The sequence below is a fragment of the Notechis scutatus genome, chromosome 3 (assembly GCF_049901735.1).
Source record: "Notechis scutatus isolate UNSWTSFEM ecotype Mainland chromosome 3, rNotScu1.2, whole genome shotgun sequence".
Taxonomy (NCBI): domain Eukaryota; kingdom Metazoa; phylum Chordata; class Lepidosauria; order Squamata; family Elapidae; genus Notechis; species Notechis scutatus.
Window position 1 is genome coordinate 44,246,687 of NC_142011.1, and position 15,641 is coordinate 44,262,327.

Sequence of the window (15,641 nt, forward strand, 5' to 3'; positions counted from 1 at the left end):
AAAACTTTCAATGAAATTCACATTATTGATAGGTGAGCCTCCTATTTTTCACTATATAATCATCTTTCAAATCTTACAATCTTCTTTATTTCACTTACATCCTAAGAGAAGACAGTATGAGGAACTTCCACACAACATCGGCAATAAACCTGCGGTTGAAAAAGCAGGAAAAAAGGGCTTTTCCAACCAATGCGCACCTGCACGCAGTGCTTTTCAGCTGTCCGGGCTGCTCAGCAGATCGTAAATTGCACTCGCGCGACTCACGAATGCGCGTGCGATGCAGAGCAACAGAACCGGTAGTTATACCGGTCGGATCCCATCCCTGGCTACCCCTTATTTCTGGTCATGGCTTGGCTTGGCTCAAAGATACAATTAGGCAGGGTTTAGAATCTTTATTGCAGAGAAGCATAAATCCTGAAACACAGACTTAATTGACCATTCTAACACAAGGACATGGAAACAACTGGAGTATCATATGCCAATCATATGCTAATTCCTTTCTCTCCTTACAATTTCAATTGTGGGGAAATGTTCTGAACAGGAAATCAGAAAATTCTGATCAGTCATCAGTGATGGTATTATTGTCAACATTCCAGAAAACATCCACTCCAACAAATAACTCCGAGACAAACATCTTCTCAAAAGTTCTGTTTATTTGAATAGTAACCTGGCACATTTGGAGAATCCTGAATCTGAAAGTTCCGGGCTTCCTTGCAATAAGTAAAAACTACAAAACCACCACCCCACAACCCATCATCGCATTCCATGCCCCAATCACCCCAACTTGAGATTTCCCCTCACCCAGATGCAGAATAACATGACCTTGACTTAGAAGAAGAATGCTATTATGTCTAACCGCATACACTCCAAGGAACTCCCCCCTCCCATTTTCCCAGGCTCAAGAATATGGCAGCGTGGAAGCGTCCGGTGTCAATATGGCTTCCAAAGTAGCTGACAGGTATAACTATAGATGAACTTATTTTCAGCAAACCAGTCAGCTTCCATAAAGGCAGTTAGGGACATTTTTATTTGTTATTGTACTGGATAATATGATTTCAGCACACTCATGTGTGGTGTGGGATAGACATATGCACACTCCCCCACCCCAAGCTCAAAAAAAATTAAGTGAGTTTCAACAAGTTTTGTTTTATCTTCAGCAGCTGATTCACCACTTTTCTTTGGATGCCTAAACAGGGAAGACACCAGTGTCTTGCTCAAGAAGGGATATAATGGTATACCTTTTTCATTCCTGATCCTGGATAGAAACAGCACTGATCTCTTTGACTGATTATTTTTGTTGCAACATAGATGGTAGGAATGCACCGCTTCTGATCAGTAGTGGGATTCAAATTATTTACTACCGGTTCTATGGGTGTGGCTTGGTGGGCATGGCAGGGGAAAGATACAGTAAAATCTCCATTCCCTACCCACTCCTGGGGGAGTTACTACAAAATCCTATTCCTTCCCCGCTAATCTGCTTTCCAGCTCCATTCTCCTGTGCAGGGCAGCAAAAGAAGACCCAGCTGATCAGCTGAGACTCAAGAGGCAGAGAATAGATGGGGGTGGGGCCAGTGAGAGGGGGTATTTGCCGGTTCTCTGAACTACTCAAAATTTCCGCTACCAGTTCTCCAGAACTGGTCAGTACCTGCTGAATACCACCTCTGCTTCTGATCCCTCAGCAATGTTTGATACCATCAATCATGCTATCACTACCTATAAAGACTGGGTATCAGGACCATATTTTTACATTGGTTCCATACCTTCCCAAGCTGGAAATTCCAGGTGGTTTTATGAACAGTAGAAAGGCTTTTGTAAGCAGTAAATTATATGAAAAACTGATGAGGGACAGCAATAATAGATTATTAAGCATCATCATAATTTATTATATAGGCACTAAGCATGAGTAGCATTGTAAAGAACTACAATTAGCACAGTATTGCACTTCAGACATTAATTACAAATGGGTATGCTTCACGTATATTTCTAACCCATTCTCAGGTTAAGGCAACAATATGTCACTTACACCAGTTTAATTTATACACACTTTAAAAAGAAATCATTTCTCCCTGACTAGAAAGCATTTCAGCTATCACAGTCTCTTGGTGAACATTTTGATAGGTTGGATCACTTTAGATTCAGAACGTTTCTTTCATGTACAGATGCTAATATCAGAGAGCGAAATATTATCAATTAAGGAGGCAAAATTGCTGAAAATTACATTACTATGTCCTAGCATAGAATATATATTATTTATCTCTTGACATTATCAGGTGTTCACTCTGAGAAACATTTTCATTACGTGTGAAAAATATTGTGTTTGTTGTGCATTAGTGAGGTACATAATGTGTAGATGTTTTTAAATTAACCCATACTATGAATTTAGATAAAATAATGCCGCAGTATGGTACTGGTGCACTAAATGAAATGCCATGGTATTTTTTATTTTATTTTGTAGGGTACTCTAATTTTAATCTTTACAGTGAAATTGTAATACTAATAGGTTAAAATCCTATGTTTAGGGTATTTACCCTTAATAAAAGCTAGAATTGCCTGCATAAGCCAATGCCAATCAAATCAAAATTCTGGCATTCAGAGGAGTCACTAGTCCCTGTCTTTTTCACATGGAATGCACCATTTCCTGGATAAATTGAAGGTGTGTATGATCTTTCTCCCCTTTTTAATTTCTTTAAAAGATAAAAAGAAAACAAGGACAGTAGAGTGAGAGTTCTTCCTCCATTTACTCCCTTCTAACAATGATCATCTGATTGCAGATGACCCATGACTTATTTATGATTATGTGTTTCTGTCTGAAAATAAAGGTGAAAGAAAGCTCCATATATGTATTTGGAGATAATCGTTTAAGTTTTTTTTTTTAATATGGAAAAAATCTCTAGTATGACAGTTAAGAGTTTTTAAATTTAAAAGAGAAGAAAAGGGAAAAGTAAGCATTGTCAAAGGTAACGTTACCGCCTCACCTTTAGAGGGGAATTTATCTCCTTTATTCATATTTTGCTCTGCTTAGAAATCATCTATTTCATTTGCACAAGTAATTCAAAACACTGCCACTATTGTATTTTTTTAAACTTTACTTAATGAACAACAAGAAGATACAGCATGTATCCAGTTATATAAATCTTTCAGACATACTGCTTTAGCTTACCTGATATTCTATCTCTTTTCAGGATACAGAGAGAAAAATACACATTGAGTTCTGTGCTACTTTTGCATGCCCAATGTATACGAATTACAAGATGCCTTCTATTAGAAATAAAGGCAAACTTTACATGTTAGAAACCAAAACAGGAGGATAGAAGTTATGCTTTAAAGATCTTTCCAAGATCAATTGTTAATCATTGTGCATCAAACACAGAACGCAACTCGTATATCAAATGTATCTTAGCATTTCATATAAGTTTTTAAAATGCAAATTGTAGACTTAGGTATTTGTAAATGCAAAAGCAAACAGACATTTAATGTCATGCCAGTTTGGCCACTGGGGAAGTCAACATCAGCAAAATGGAAGGCACAGGTTCACTATTTACTGCTATAGGTACAAAAAGAATGTAACAGTAGCACTTAAACTTATATACTGCTTCACAGTGCTTTACAGCCCTCTCTAAACAGTTTACAAAGTCAGCATATTGCCTCCAACAATTTGGATCTCATTTTACCAACTTCCAAGGATGGAAGGCCAAGTCAACCTTGAGCTGGTGAGACTCGAACTGCTGAACTGCTGGCAGTTGGCAGTCAGCAGAATTAGCCTGCAGTACTGCATTTTAACCACTGTGCTACCATCAAAGCATGTAGCTTTGATGATGATACCACAGCATCCATCTTGCATATTTTGACTTCCTCCACTGAAGACATGTTGGCTATAATATTTCTTTTAACAAAAAAATAAGAATCATGAAGAACAGAGCTGCAATTAAACATCTTTAAAATATGGCAAGCAGATCTTTACTTGACTTTTTAGAAATCCAAATCTTCTCAGCTTGGAGTTTTGAAGCATTAACTTTTTCAATTAGTTCATATAGATGGCACTTTTGGAAAAACCCTATGATTGGCCTAAGTGATATACTTCTGCTACTTTTATTATACATTAAAACAGTGGTCCCCAATCTTTGCTGCTTGGCAGCCTGGTGGAGGGGGAGAGGGGAACCAGGCCGCATGAACAGCGGACCGGCATGCACATGTGTGTACAGCTCAACTTGTGCAAGCAAGAGGCAGATGGGAATGTGCATGAACATGCAGCTCAACTTACGCAAGTTGAGCTGTGCACGCATGTGCTCGCACACCGGTCCACCACTCACGCAGCCTGGTTGCAAATAAGCTAGGGCTCATTAGTGGGCTGGTGATCCCTGTAGGCTGGTGATCCCTGCATTAAAAGAAATAATTGTTACTAAGAATTGCTTACCACCTTTACATCAATGGTACAGTTTACTTAAAATTACCCATAGTAAAATTGATAGTTGTTTCAAACTGGTTAGCAAGCAATGATTCTACTTTTAATATTTATTAACTTTTGACTTTTCTCCTGAAATGAGAAAGGAAATAGCAAAGTCTAATATATTTTGTCTTTGCTATTGGAGACCTTATTGCTATCATTTTGGCTAAGATGTTTCTACCCTGGAATCAGCATTTAAAAACTTAACATTTATCATATCCCACAATGAGGATGAGTACCTGAGAGCTAGCCACTCAAGAACTATTGAAGACAAGAATTCAAGATTAAATGCCCTTGAAAGAAAGAAAAACCCTCATATTTCCTGCAGAACCAAGTAAGACACATTAAACTCTCCTAAACATTTAAGGAGATTCAAATGGACATGCTTGCTATTACCTATTCAGCAAAATGTTCTGTATAGATCTTTTATTGTAAAATAATGTCTACTATCACTGTTACTGCACTTATAACACTATAAATTCAAGTTAAAATACTTTTTGAATTAGCTACAACATGTTTGAAAAGTAGATTCTTATGCAGTTATTTTTCTATAAGGAAGAACTTTGTTAAGTTACATAGTGCAATCCACATACAATATTTATGAAGAAAGAAACAAAATAAGATTTGTGTTTTGGAGAGGCAAAAAAATCTTAATTTTTATGAGTCACATCTATACAACAAATCTCAACCTATTTAAATGTAGCTTAGATGTTATGGCTTTTCTATAAAGGTTTTACAAGAATGGTATTTCTTATGATTTTAATTTGGTAGCCATAACATTTAAACAGGTATGAAATTGGTTTATAATTTTAATATTGATGCTTTTTAAGTTCCAGAAAGATGTGACCTATAGACAACGAATAAGTGCATTATTAGGCCTTAAGAGCTTTAAAGCAAGCTTGTTCTAAGTTCAAACGCAGATCATTTAATATACATCATGAAGGAAATGTTCAGTACTCCATTTCCAGAGACACTAGAGAAGTTCAAAAAATGAGACAATCCACCATGCCTTAAAGCCCCTGAGGCAGCAGTAGCAGCTTCATTAAATAATCTTTCAAGTAGTTCCAGTCGAAGGTGATTTTTTTTCAGAGACATCCATGAAGTTTTTCTATGACACAAATGGAATACTTCTACATTGCTAAGCCAGCTTTTTTCTAGAAAGGAGAAACCAAACATAACAATTAAAAGAATAAAGACTTTTATCTGAAACAATATCAATATGAACCAGGTTCCTCATTTTTTAAAATGTAAATTTACAATAAGTACATATGGCATTACATTATATTACGTTACATTGTTAAATTTAAAACAAAGGTCCCAAAACATTAAAAACTGTTTTTGTCTTTTTAAAGAGGTTGGACCTGAACGTTTTCATCCTTATATATTTAACTATCTATGTATTTCTTCTATCTCTTGATATCTACTATATCTTTTATAAACATTTTCCCCATCATGCCATTTTATTCTAATGTAGCCTGGTCTGCAATTATCTGGGACTTGAAACATCTCTGTTTTCCTTAAAATGTTCATTATAACTAACTTGGTGTAACACAGAATATGATTTTTTAATGTACGACTTTAATAGATCCTATTACTGCAGTGGCATGTAAAAGCAACTTGCAACCATCAAGGTCATCCGTTAATTAGCTGGAACATGATTGTTATCTCATGCTCTTGCTCCTACTTCCACAAGTTGTTGTGGAAGAGGAAATAGAAGTTAGTTGATAGGTTGCTTGTAGTCTCCAAACAATCTTGCAGTTTTCATGAAGGGTATTTTGTAATCAGTTGGTTTTGCACAATGAATAAGAAAAGGACACCATCTATTCTTTGTGCCAGGTAACAAAATCTTTGATGGACCCTGACAACCATTTTTCTAGCTTGAGAATGAACAGAACTGTTCCAACAGAATTTAAAACAGATTGATTTATTCTTGTAAAATCCCTGTATCCATTGAAATATAATTATCTTTCCACACAATAATTCTATTTAAGCTTCACACAGATTTCAAACCACTATCACAACATTGGATTTTTTTATTTTTTAAATATTTAATGGTTATCAGTTATTTATCATGTACCACAAAGTATATCAAGACCCAATAAGGCCAGAATCCTAGACAGACATAGGCTCATTGTACTTAAGGATGCTATACTGTTAAGATATGATTCCTAATACTTACTGAGATGTTTGACTGACATCTTTGATTTGATCATTAATTCTTTCTGTGCATTTATAGTAGAAAATACCTGCTCCCTAAATTAATTATTATGTCTTATAGGCTTAAAGCTAAGAAATGTGTAGATGGCACACATTTTTGAAAACAAAATTTTAAAAATCTTTCCAAAGGTGTAATAAATTTAGGAATATAAAAAACTAACCCCAGGGTTAGTAGTTCAGGATATAAATAAGAATTTATATTTTAATTGTTCATTTGGGAATATTTTTATATAAAGTTTCTCAACAAAATTGCCACAAACATAGTTATTTAATTTTCAGGCTTTTAAAAATGAAGATAAATCTGAACTGGCTAGGCCTAGAAATAAATTCAATTAAAAAAACCTAAAAATTTGGTCTGGTGCTTGTTTAAAACACAAGGCTAGAAACAAGGAGACTAGGAATTCTAGTTCCACAATAAGCACAAAAATCAACTGGGTAACTTTGGGTCAGTTATTCTCTCCCAGCCCAACCCCATTATCATGGGATAAGTGTAATTTTCTTTTAAATGCTGCTTGAGAAGACATTGAAATATGGGGCTCTGGAATGCCTTTAGTTATACTTGGGCATATACATGCGAGGATCTGCAAATGTGTGTGTCCATGGACTCCACCTATATTTTGTAAAGCAGCCTGTTGTCCTTTCAAACTGTACACAAATCAAAAAGTACTATTATGTTTCTACTATTGCAAGAATTAATGATTTTTATGCATTGGATTTAATAGTAATCTCCTTTGATTCAACTCTGAACGATATCCTGGAGACAACACTTCATAAGAGGGAGTGGAAACAGGTTTTCTAGGATTGGGAGGAGGGTGTGTTTTTCTTCATGTTTTCATGAAAAATCCAACCATACATGTAGAATTAGTATTATCCTGCTGAGCTTTTTAGGAGCTCAGCCAAGGTTGTCTGTGTATTGTCACCAAGTTGAGCATAATGGCATTAAATGATGTTAAATAAAAGCAATACATACAATAATTCAACTATTTTATTTACCTAGCCCACAAGAAAATCTACAGCTTATATATACATATTTAAGATATGTCATTACCATATTAGGTTTTTTATGAAAATATCAGCTATAAAAAACTCTGTTATCTATCAGAGAGTTATGCAGCAGTGTAAAGTTCCTTTCCAATGCACAAGTACTTGAATTGTGCCTAAAATTCCCTAAATTGAAACACATTTGACCATAAGCCATATTGTATTTTGCTTTTAACTTCAAGTCCTGCATAAATCTCTTTTAATTTATGGAGTAAATGGGGCTTCAGATATGAAATAGAAGCATGTATGAAGGACTTATTAAAAGTAGACTACTTTTTTTAAAAAAAATACTGCATATTCATTCTAGATGTCCATGAATTTGCATACTTTACATTCTTCTTTCTTTATATTTGAAATATCTGCAATTTCAAAGCTTAGTTTTAATAGATATCCATTAAAATGACAATTCTCAATAGAAACAGCTATTTAACTACACAAGAATACAACTTTCATAGATTAATTGAACAATACAGTCTTTTTGTGAGCAAATTAGTATTTAGAAAACTGAAACACAGCTATTGTAATATAAATAACAGCTTCTGCACATGAGTCTAAATATGGCTATTGTTATAAAGGCACACAACACAAACTGGTTTAAAGGACTTCACAATTATCTTGTGCTTTATTTTAGCTACGGTTACTATTGTTAGCATTTGGATTTCTAAATAATAAATCAAGCTGTATAAAACTATAGTCTATGAAGATTCCCAGTCATCGAGGATATGATTATCCCAAAGCTACTTTTTCAAGAGGCACATGGACTTTGTTTTTCCTTTAAGACATTTTGTTTCTCATCCAAGAAGCTTCTTCAGTTCTGATTGATTGGTGGAGGATGGAAGGATTTATATACCTTGCAGTCATCTGGTTGTTATTACTCTTTCTGAGAGTCAGTGAGACTACTTGGAGGTGTTTCTGAGAGTCATTGAGACTACTTGGACCCCTCAGGGTCACCTGAATAGTAGAAACAGGGGTGTGGAACCTTCCTGGAACTACTGAAAGGACTCCTTTCCCTCCCTTCAAGTAGTCTCAATGACTCTCAGAAAGAGTGTTAATGAGAGTTAGCACTCTTTCTGAGCATGCTCCACCATTCAGTCAGAATTGAAGAAGCTTCTTGAATGAGAAGCGAAATGTCTTCAAGGAAAAACAAAGTCCAGTTGCCTTTTCAAAAAGCACTTTTGGGACAAGCTGTATAAAACCACCCAGAGAGGTGGGTGATACTCGAATCATTGTATCTTCTCAAAAGCTTAGTAAGGCTATTTTAAGGCCATTCTTATGTTGTCTGAACATCGTATGTACAGATAGTTCATTTTATAATGAATGCCACTTTACTTCACCAAAAGTGATGCTTCACAGGTAAAAATTTCAACAGTGTTACTACTCACAACTTTAATATGATAGAGAATGTCAATGCTTCAAGGACTAAGTTTGGAGGTACCTTATGATCCAGTGACAGTCTCAGCAGAAATGGACACACATAAAGAACCTTCATAGCAACAATACCAAGCCTTTCAAAATGTTGTTTATACGCCAAATAAATAAAATAATAAAAATAAAATGTTGTTTATGCCTTAATGCTTTGAGGAGAGTTGCTCTGTTCACAGCCCCACACTTAGAAAGTGCCCCTTGTAAATATTTTCCAAGGGTCTAGTAAGCATGGAATGTTTTTCTTAAACTTTTGTGACCTACAAGTTAACTCATGTAGGTGGAAGATCTCCAGAAAGTTCTCTCATCGTTTTCCTATATGTGTCCTTGGCAATATGAGAGACATTCATATTTATACAGTATGTTTGATAGAAAATAACTATATAATTGTAATAGTTGAAAAATAATAAACTATATGGAAATATTGCTTCTTGGTGAATAAATAAATCAATAAAAATGCATACGTTTTAAGGTGTTTCCTGTAGTTTTTTTCAAGTCTTATCATTAGAGAGCCAAAAAAGCAAGACACCTTGCCCTCTAATTTGAACCACAATCATTTGTCCTGAGAAATCCATTGAAATGTTTTTATAAAGTGACAAATGAAAAAACATGATTAAAAATCTTTAAGTGATTCTCCATGGATTCCAAGCTCCAAGTTCATATTTCACTGAACTACTGTATTTGAAGTGGAATCATAAATTCCTAGGAGAATAAAAATCTCTCCTAGAAATTTATAATTCCACTTTGACTAGTTCAAAGGATAAAAAGAGAATAAAGATTGTATAAATGCTAGGAAACTCTTTCTTGAAATGAACTTCTTGAAGTCCAATGTATTTTAATTAAACATACTAAAGAACAATTCAGTGACTCAACCTGATCATAAAACAGTGCTATTTTGTTCTGTCTTTTGAACTACTGGAATTCAAATAAGAGATTGAAATCACCATAGATTTTTAAATGTCCTGTTTATGATGTTTCCTATTTAGAAGAGAACTGGGACAGAAAAGAAGAAAGGGAGACAGAAAGGTAAGACAGACAATCTGATTTTCAAAAAATCTAAATCTGGTTGGAGACATTTGGGACCTTCTCTGATTGGCTAAAGCTTAAGGCTATTGTCTAGACTGATCTCAGCATTTATAAAGGCCCTCTCTTTTCAAATGTAAAAATCAAATCAGTCAAGTAATATCATACTGTATCTCCAGACTGTTTCTATAATTGTGTCACAGAAAATCATCTAATATTTTATTCACAATGTTCTAGCATCCATTCTTATTTTCCTTTCCACATGAAATTTCTATATGAAAACTTGGGTAATACAAGAATGAATTAACAACAGACAACAGCAGTTTAATCGGTGGTGGTATTAATAAACCCTATCTTGAGGTCTTAGGTTTTTTTTTAAGCTATTCCATCTGACTAATTTCTTTTTTATTAGGATTTAAAATGATTCAAGTAACTGATCGTTTATTTTCTAACAGCAAAACTGGGTACATATATTGAAATTGACATATTTATCTTGGGCTAAAACATGCCAAAGTGAACAATATTATTACATTTAGCAGCTTAGCAAGACAATCATTTCTATATATTTCTGAGCAAATCCATTTTTAAATTAAGCATTCTATAACAAAGGATCTCCATCCTAAACCTTCAGGACAAAGACTAAAATTTTACTGGATAATTTCTAAAGGAAGTGTATATGACAGTATAACCAATCCTTAAACCACTTTCATCTTATTTGATTATATTTTAGAATGCCATCAAAATTCCTAACACTTTGGGGCATACAACATTACAAATTAGATTTTAAGTTATTGAAGCTTATGGTATCTAAGAATTGGCTTGCATTACATTATATTTAGTATTTTGGCACTTGCCTTATGGAACATTCTCTTCCTTGAACATCCCTTTTTGTGTTCCAGAAGTTCCTCAAGATCTGTTTATGCCTGAGCATCCCAAGGAACCAGACACTTGTTAGATCGCTCCACTGTTGAGGTGGATTACTCTCTCTCTGCTTGGGGTTTGTATATATCTTTAGTTTTAATCATCTCCATTTCTAATGCTGATTTTTCTATTTTTAAATGTGTGTGTGTGTGTGTGTGTGTGTGTATATGTATTATTTTTTATTGACTGTTATACACCACCTACAGTAACTTCTCATGAGATAAGTGCTATATATATGGTATTTATGTTATTAATATTATTAACATATAAATAAAATTTCACTATCTATTCTACAACCATAGCAGGAGGCACTGTGAGCACCTGTTTGAGAATCTGTTCAGCGTTCTGAAAGTAGACTAATATTCTTGACATAGTATATAAACAATTAATGCTGCCTTCTTATCAGTTTTCGGAAGCAAATCATTAACCACAGGGCTAGCACTGTAACTATACAAAAGCAGAATCAGCTCACAAAACCATACTGTAGCTGGTCAGAATATCAGTGAGCTGTGGGAATGCATAAAAACACCTCTTTTCAAAACCCCAAAGCAACCATATCAACCAGAAATCTTGAACAATTGCTCCTAGGTGCCTCTGCCAGGCAGAAAATGCAGCTTAAGGAGAAAAAGCATCATGTGGAGGTAGCTGGGAGCAACCCTGAAAGCAACCTTATCAGTATTGCAAATAACACAGCCTCTTTAACAATTATATAAGAGGTGCTTTATATATGCTCCAATGAAACTTCATTTTGGAAGATTTTCCACAATTTGTTTCTATGATGTTGAACACACACCAGAGCAAGGCAATTAGAAATTTGATGGATGTTCCCAACACAATGAAATTAAAATGAACTTTTTTTTATTTCTGAAGAAGTTAGAAATAAGTTAAAGGATCAGTTTTGACTATTCCTTATTCCCAATAACCCACAGGTTTTTTTTTTCTACTAGTGCAGTCAAAAGTAATTTCAATAAAAGCAAATGCATATTAATATAATGCAATAGTGAAATTCTGTTTAATTGGTTTAATAAGATGTTCTTTTATTAAAAGAAGAATTTCCCTTTAATTGTAGGTTTCTTTTTCACTTTTTATTCTAAGGGAAGATCTTGATAGGCAGAATTCAAATGTAGTGAACTATTTGGGAAACCTATTCTCTACTTCAGACTCTAATGCTACATTGTACATTATTATTTAATTTAAAATTTCTTTTCATAGGATATATGCATACTTGATATAACTATCCTGAAGGGAATTACATTCTTGTTATTTTTTCCCTGCATGTTATCCTACCTTCCAGTTCCTTCATTAATCTGTTTTTTAAATTAATTCAAGTTAGTTATCTATATCTGTAGGGTACTTCAATTAATTGTCTTTAGACCATTTCTTTCTCCTTTTCACAGAAACTGCAACAAATTGAGAGGCTGGGGATAAACAAATCAAGAACAGTGATATTTATAAAACTAAATAAATAAATAAAAACATTAAGTTTCTGATTATACAAAAATGTAAACACTGGACAGGGAAATTTATGAAAATATTCCCAAGAAAATAATGTGAACAAACACATTCCATGGGAATAATAAAAGTAAATTGCACAGGAAATGATTTTCAAATTAGCTTTAGCATATTTTTATGTAAGGCAAAGCATGGGACTAGTACCAAAATCCAAACCATATGCCAATGAATATTTCTCAACAAGGATAAATCATTAACAATACTTCTGCATTTCAAGGTGAGTGAACTGCATTTGCAAAGATCATACGACTATCATAAATTAAATGTTATCTATCTGCAAAACTCAAAACATTTGTGTCAGATGTTTATCAGGCAGTTTTTACTTTCAGTAATATATACAAAATGAAAGCTTCATTTGACAAAACAAAGCATCACAAACGAAGCAAACACAACATCAACAAAAAGTCACATTTGCATATGTACACAATTTCATGGAACAGCACATGAAAGCTAGCATATGAAGACAAATTTGTCAGCAAAAGGAAGTGAAGGGAAGCATCATTGCAAAACAAAGCATGAATCATAAGCGACTGGCGACTCTGTACACAGGTTTGGAATAACTGCTTCTTTCACCGTCAGTCTCACTTGGGAGTCGAGACAGAGACCAGAGGTTTTCAGATGACAGCATCTGATTTCTCCCTATAGAAAGGGGAATAACAAACCATTGACACAACCTCTCTCATTATAGCATGAAAAATAAACTGCACATAATTTTCCAACCTTTCCATTTCTTTTCTGGCAATGTACATAGTGCACTCACCTAGTTAGCATTTTAAAGGTATGTCATATCAAAAGAAATGAAGCATTCAATCAGTTGTATCAAGTCAAGTACACTTCTTTAAAAGGAGGACAAAGCTATCAAGATATCATGTATGTACTTGAAAACATCCAATGGAAATGCTCATGGTGGAAATCTGTAATTCTAGGATAACTGCATTGGAGCATTAGAATACATTCCCAACTGAGATAACAAGTCTAACATACTAGTTGCTTTTTAAGAAGGCCCACATGGCATTTCAAAAACAGGTAGGATTTCTAATTGTAATTTAGAACTATTTATTTCTAATTTTTAATTTTAAAACTATTTCTGCATTATTTTCATTGTTTTTAATCGGCACCTGCCAACACATTTAACTTGAAAACTAGCAGCTGTTCTTCAGGAGCCATGTGTACATAGGACAGCACTGCACTGATTCACGTTAGCTGACCAGGAAAACTTATGGTAACATGGCTTATACTTGTGCTCAGAGTAGACTTCAACAAAGATAGTTACATCTGATCCCTTTTAGTTGTATTTGATTAATCTTATTCATGTGAAATAAATGTTAAACTTATGACCATACAATATTTCACCCAGCCAAAATGGATTTTAATTTTCACTAAGGTGATTTGATACAGTACTTTGTATTAATGTACAGTTTTCTTCTAAAGTTCTCTTCTTCTCTTGGAAAATGTATGTTAATCAAAAACATATGAGACATGTAAGCTGTTCTTAAGGATACTCACATGCAAGGACTTTCCATCTGAAGCTGCAAAGAAAGAAAACAGCATAGGAAAAGCTCAAGCTTCAGTTCTGGGAAGTCAGAATAAGCAAAAAAAGGAAGGGAAAAAAAAAAAGGAAGATAGCATATGGAAAGAGAATTAAAACCATCCCCTTCCCCCCAAAATGCTGTAAAACGCTGTATGTGCAACATACAGTGTATTTCATAAATTCTGTGCAGAAGACTGTCTACGTTTCTATTATGTACTAACCCTATGCACCCCAAAGATTCACTTTAACACTTCTTTTCTTTTTGATGTTAAAAATGAAGGAGAAAAGTGGAGAAAATAAAGTAATAATAGTCATAAATAGTCATTATTATTTTTAGTGTCAAATTTAAATTGTTACATAAGAGTAATACTCAAGTGTAATCCTCAAGGCTAAAAACTTTAAAAAAGGGAAATAGTCTTTTTTCAAATAAAATAGTACCAACCCCATGCATTCCTTTGTACCAATCTTTAAAAGTCTACTTTCTCTTACAAAATCACGTTTTATTAAGCTACACTATAAAAAGGCTTCAGAAGAACATCCATCTGATGTACAGATGCAGCTAGAAAGGGATCTTGGCAATATGTCTTAGATAGATAGATAGATAGATAGATAGATAGATAGATAGATAGATAGATGTGTGTGTGTACATGTGCATGCATGCAGACGGGTAGATAGATGGATGGGTGGGCGGATGGGTAGAGATAGATAGATAGATAGATAGATAGATAGATAGATAGATAGATAGATAGATAGATAGATAGATAGATAGATAAACAGTAACAGCAAAAACAACAAAATGGTTGTTTACCGGACCCTGGCTTATCATAGCAGCTTCAGTTCAGCTTTCCTTAATTTTGTAGACTTCAAGAGATTTGGACTGAAAATTGCCTAATTTTTTGCATATTTTTTACCCAGTTGTTCCAACTTTTAGTAGCCTTTAAAAGATAAGAAACGATTCTTTGTTGTGAAACCCCACAATTGCAGGTACTCTTTAACTGCCTTTCTTTTTATTTTGTGTTTTGGCAGTGGTACAAATTGGAGTAGAGATTTAGGATATTACCGCCTGAACACTCTCTTGAAGCTTTTGTTGATCTTGAGCCTCCTGGAACAGCAGGGATCCTGCCGGGTTGAGAGGCTGACTCCCAACACTGTAATTGCGAGGCCGTTTTACTGTGTCCGGACTGGCTAGTGGTGTAAAGCTGTTCCTTCTCATCCTTACAGGGGTTTGGCTCTTTGGAAGGTTATTCTGATTAAAAATGGAGGATACCATAAGAATGAGAAAATAACCCACAAAGCAAAAACAATGCCACTGACTGTTTCTGGTGCCAGGCTATCCATCCAGATGTCTCTCCCCCCACATAACCTCTGCCCTAGAGCACACAATGTAATAATTAAAATCATGCTTCCTACGACATCTAAGAAATGTGAATATAAGTAGTATCCAAGAGTTGGTATACAAGTAGAAAAAGACTCTGCTTCAGAGTGAGGTAAGATACGTGGAGTTTTGCTGAGCCCACCCTTTTATCCACT

General features: G+C 34.6%; 1 protein-coding gene across 14 annotated transcripts in view; it reads right to left on the reverse strand.

Annotated features, from left to right (window-relative positions):
• Positions 1–1,855: 1,855 nt before the first annotated feature.
• The window catches only part of PFKFB2 (6-phosphofructo-2-kinase/fructose-2,6-biphosphatase 2), a 43,368-nt gene continuing 29,582 nt past the window's right edge, over positions 1,856–15,641 (reverse strand). For 5 of the 14 annotated variants that reach the window (XM_087959614.1, XM_087959616.1, XM_087959615.1 and 2 more), the window contains 3 exons: positions 15,172–15,357; positions 14,087–14,109; positions 13,126–13,219 (listed from right to left, as the gene is read on the reverse strand). In XM_087959614.1, coding sequence (XP_087815740.1) covers positions 13,195–13,219; positions 14,087–14,109; positions 15,172–15,357 — 234 coding nt within the window. In that variant the 3' untranslated portion in view covers positions 13,126–13,194. Of the gene's footprint in view, positions 5,599–13,125; positions 13,220–14,086; positions 14,110–15,171; positions 15,358–15,641 lie in introns of those variants that run through there. The other 9 variants (XM_087959621.1, XM_087959620.1, XM_087959622.1 and 6 more) reach the window with 5 other exon arrangements.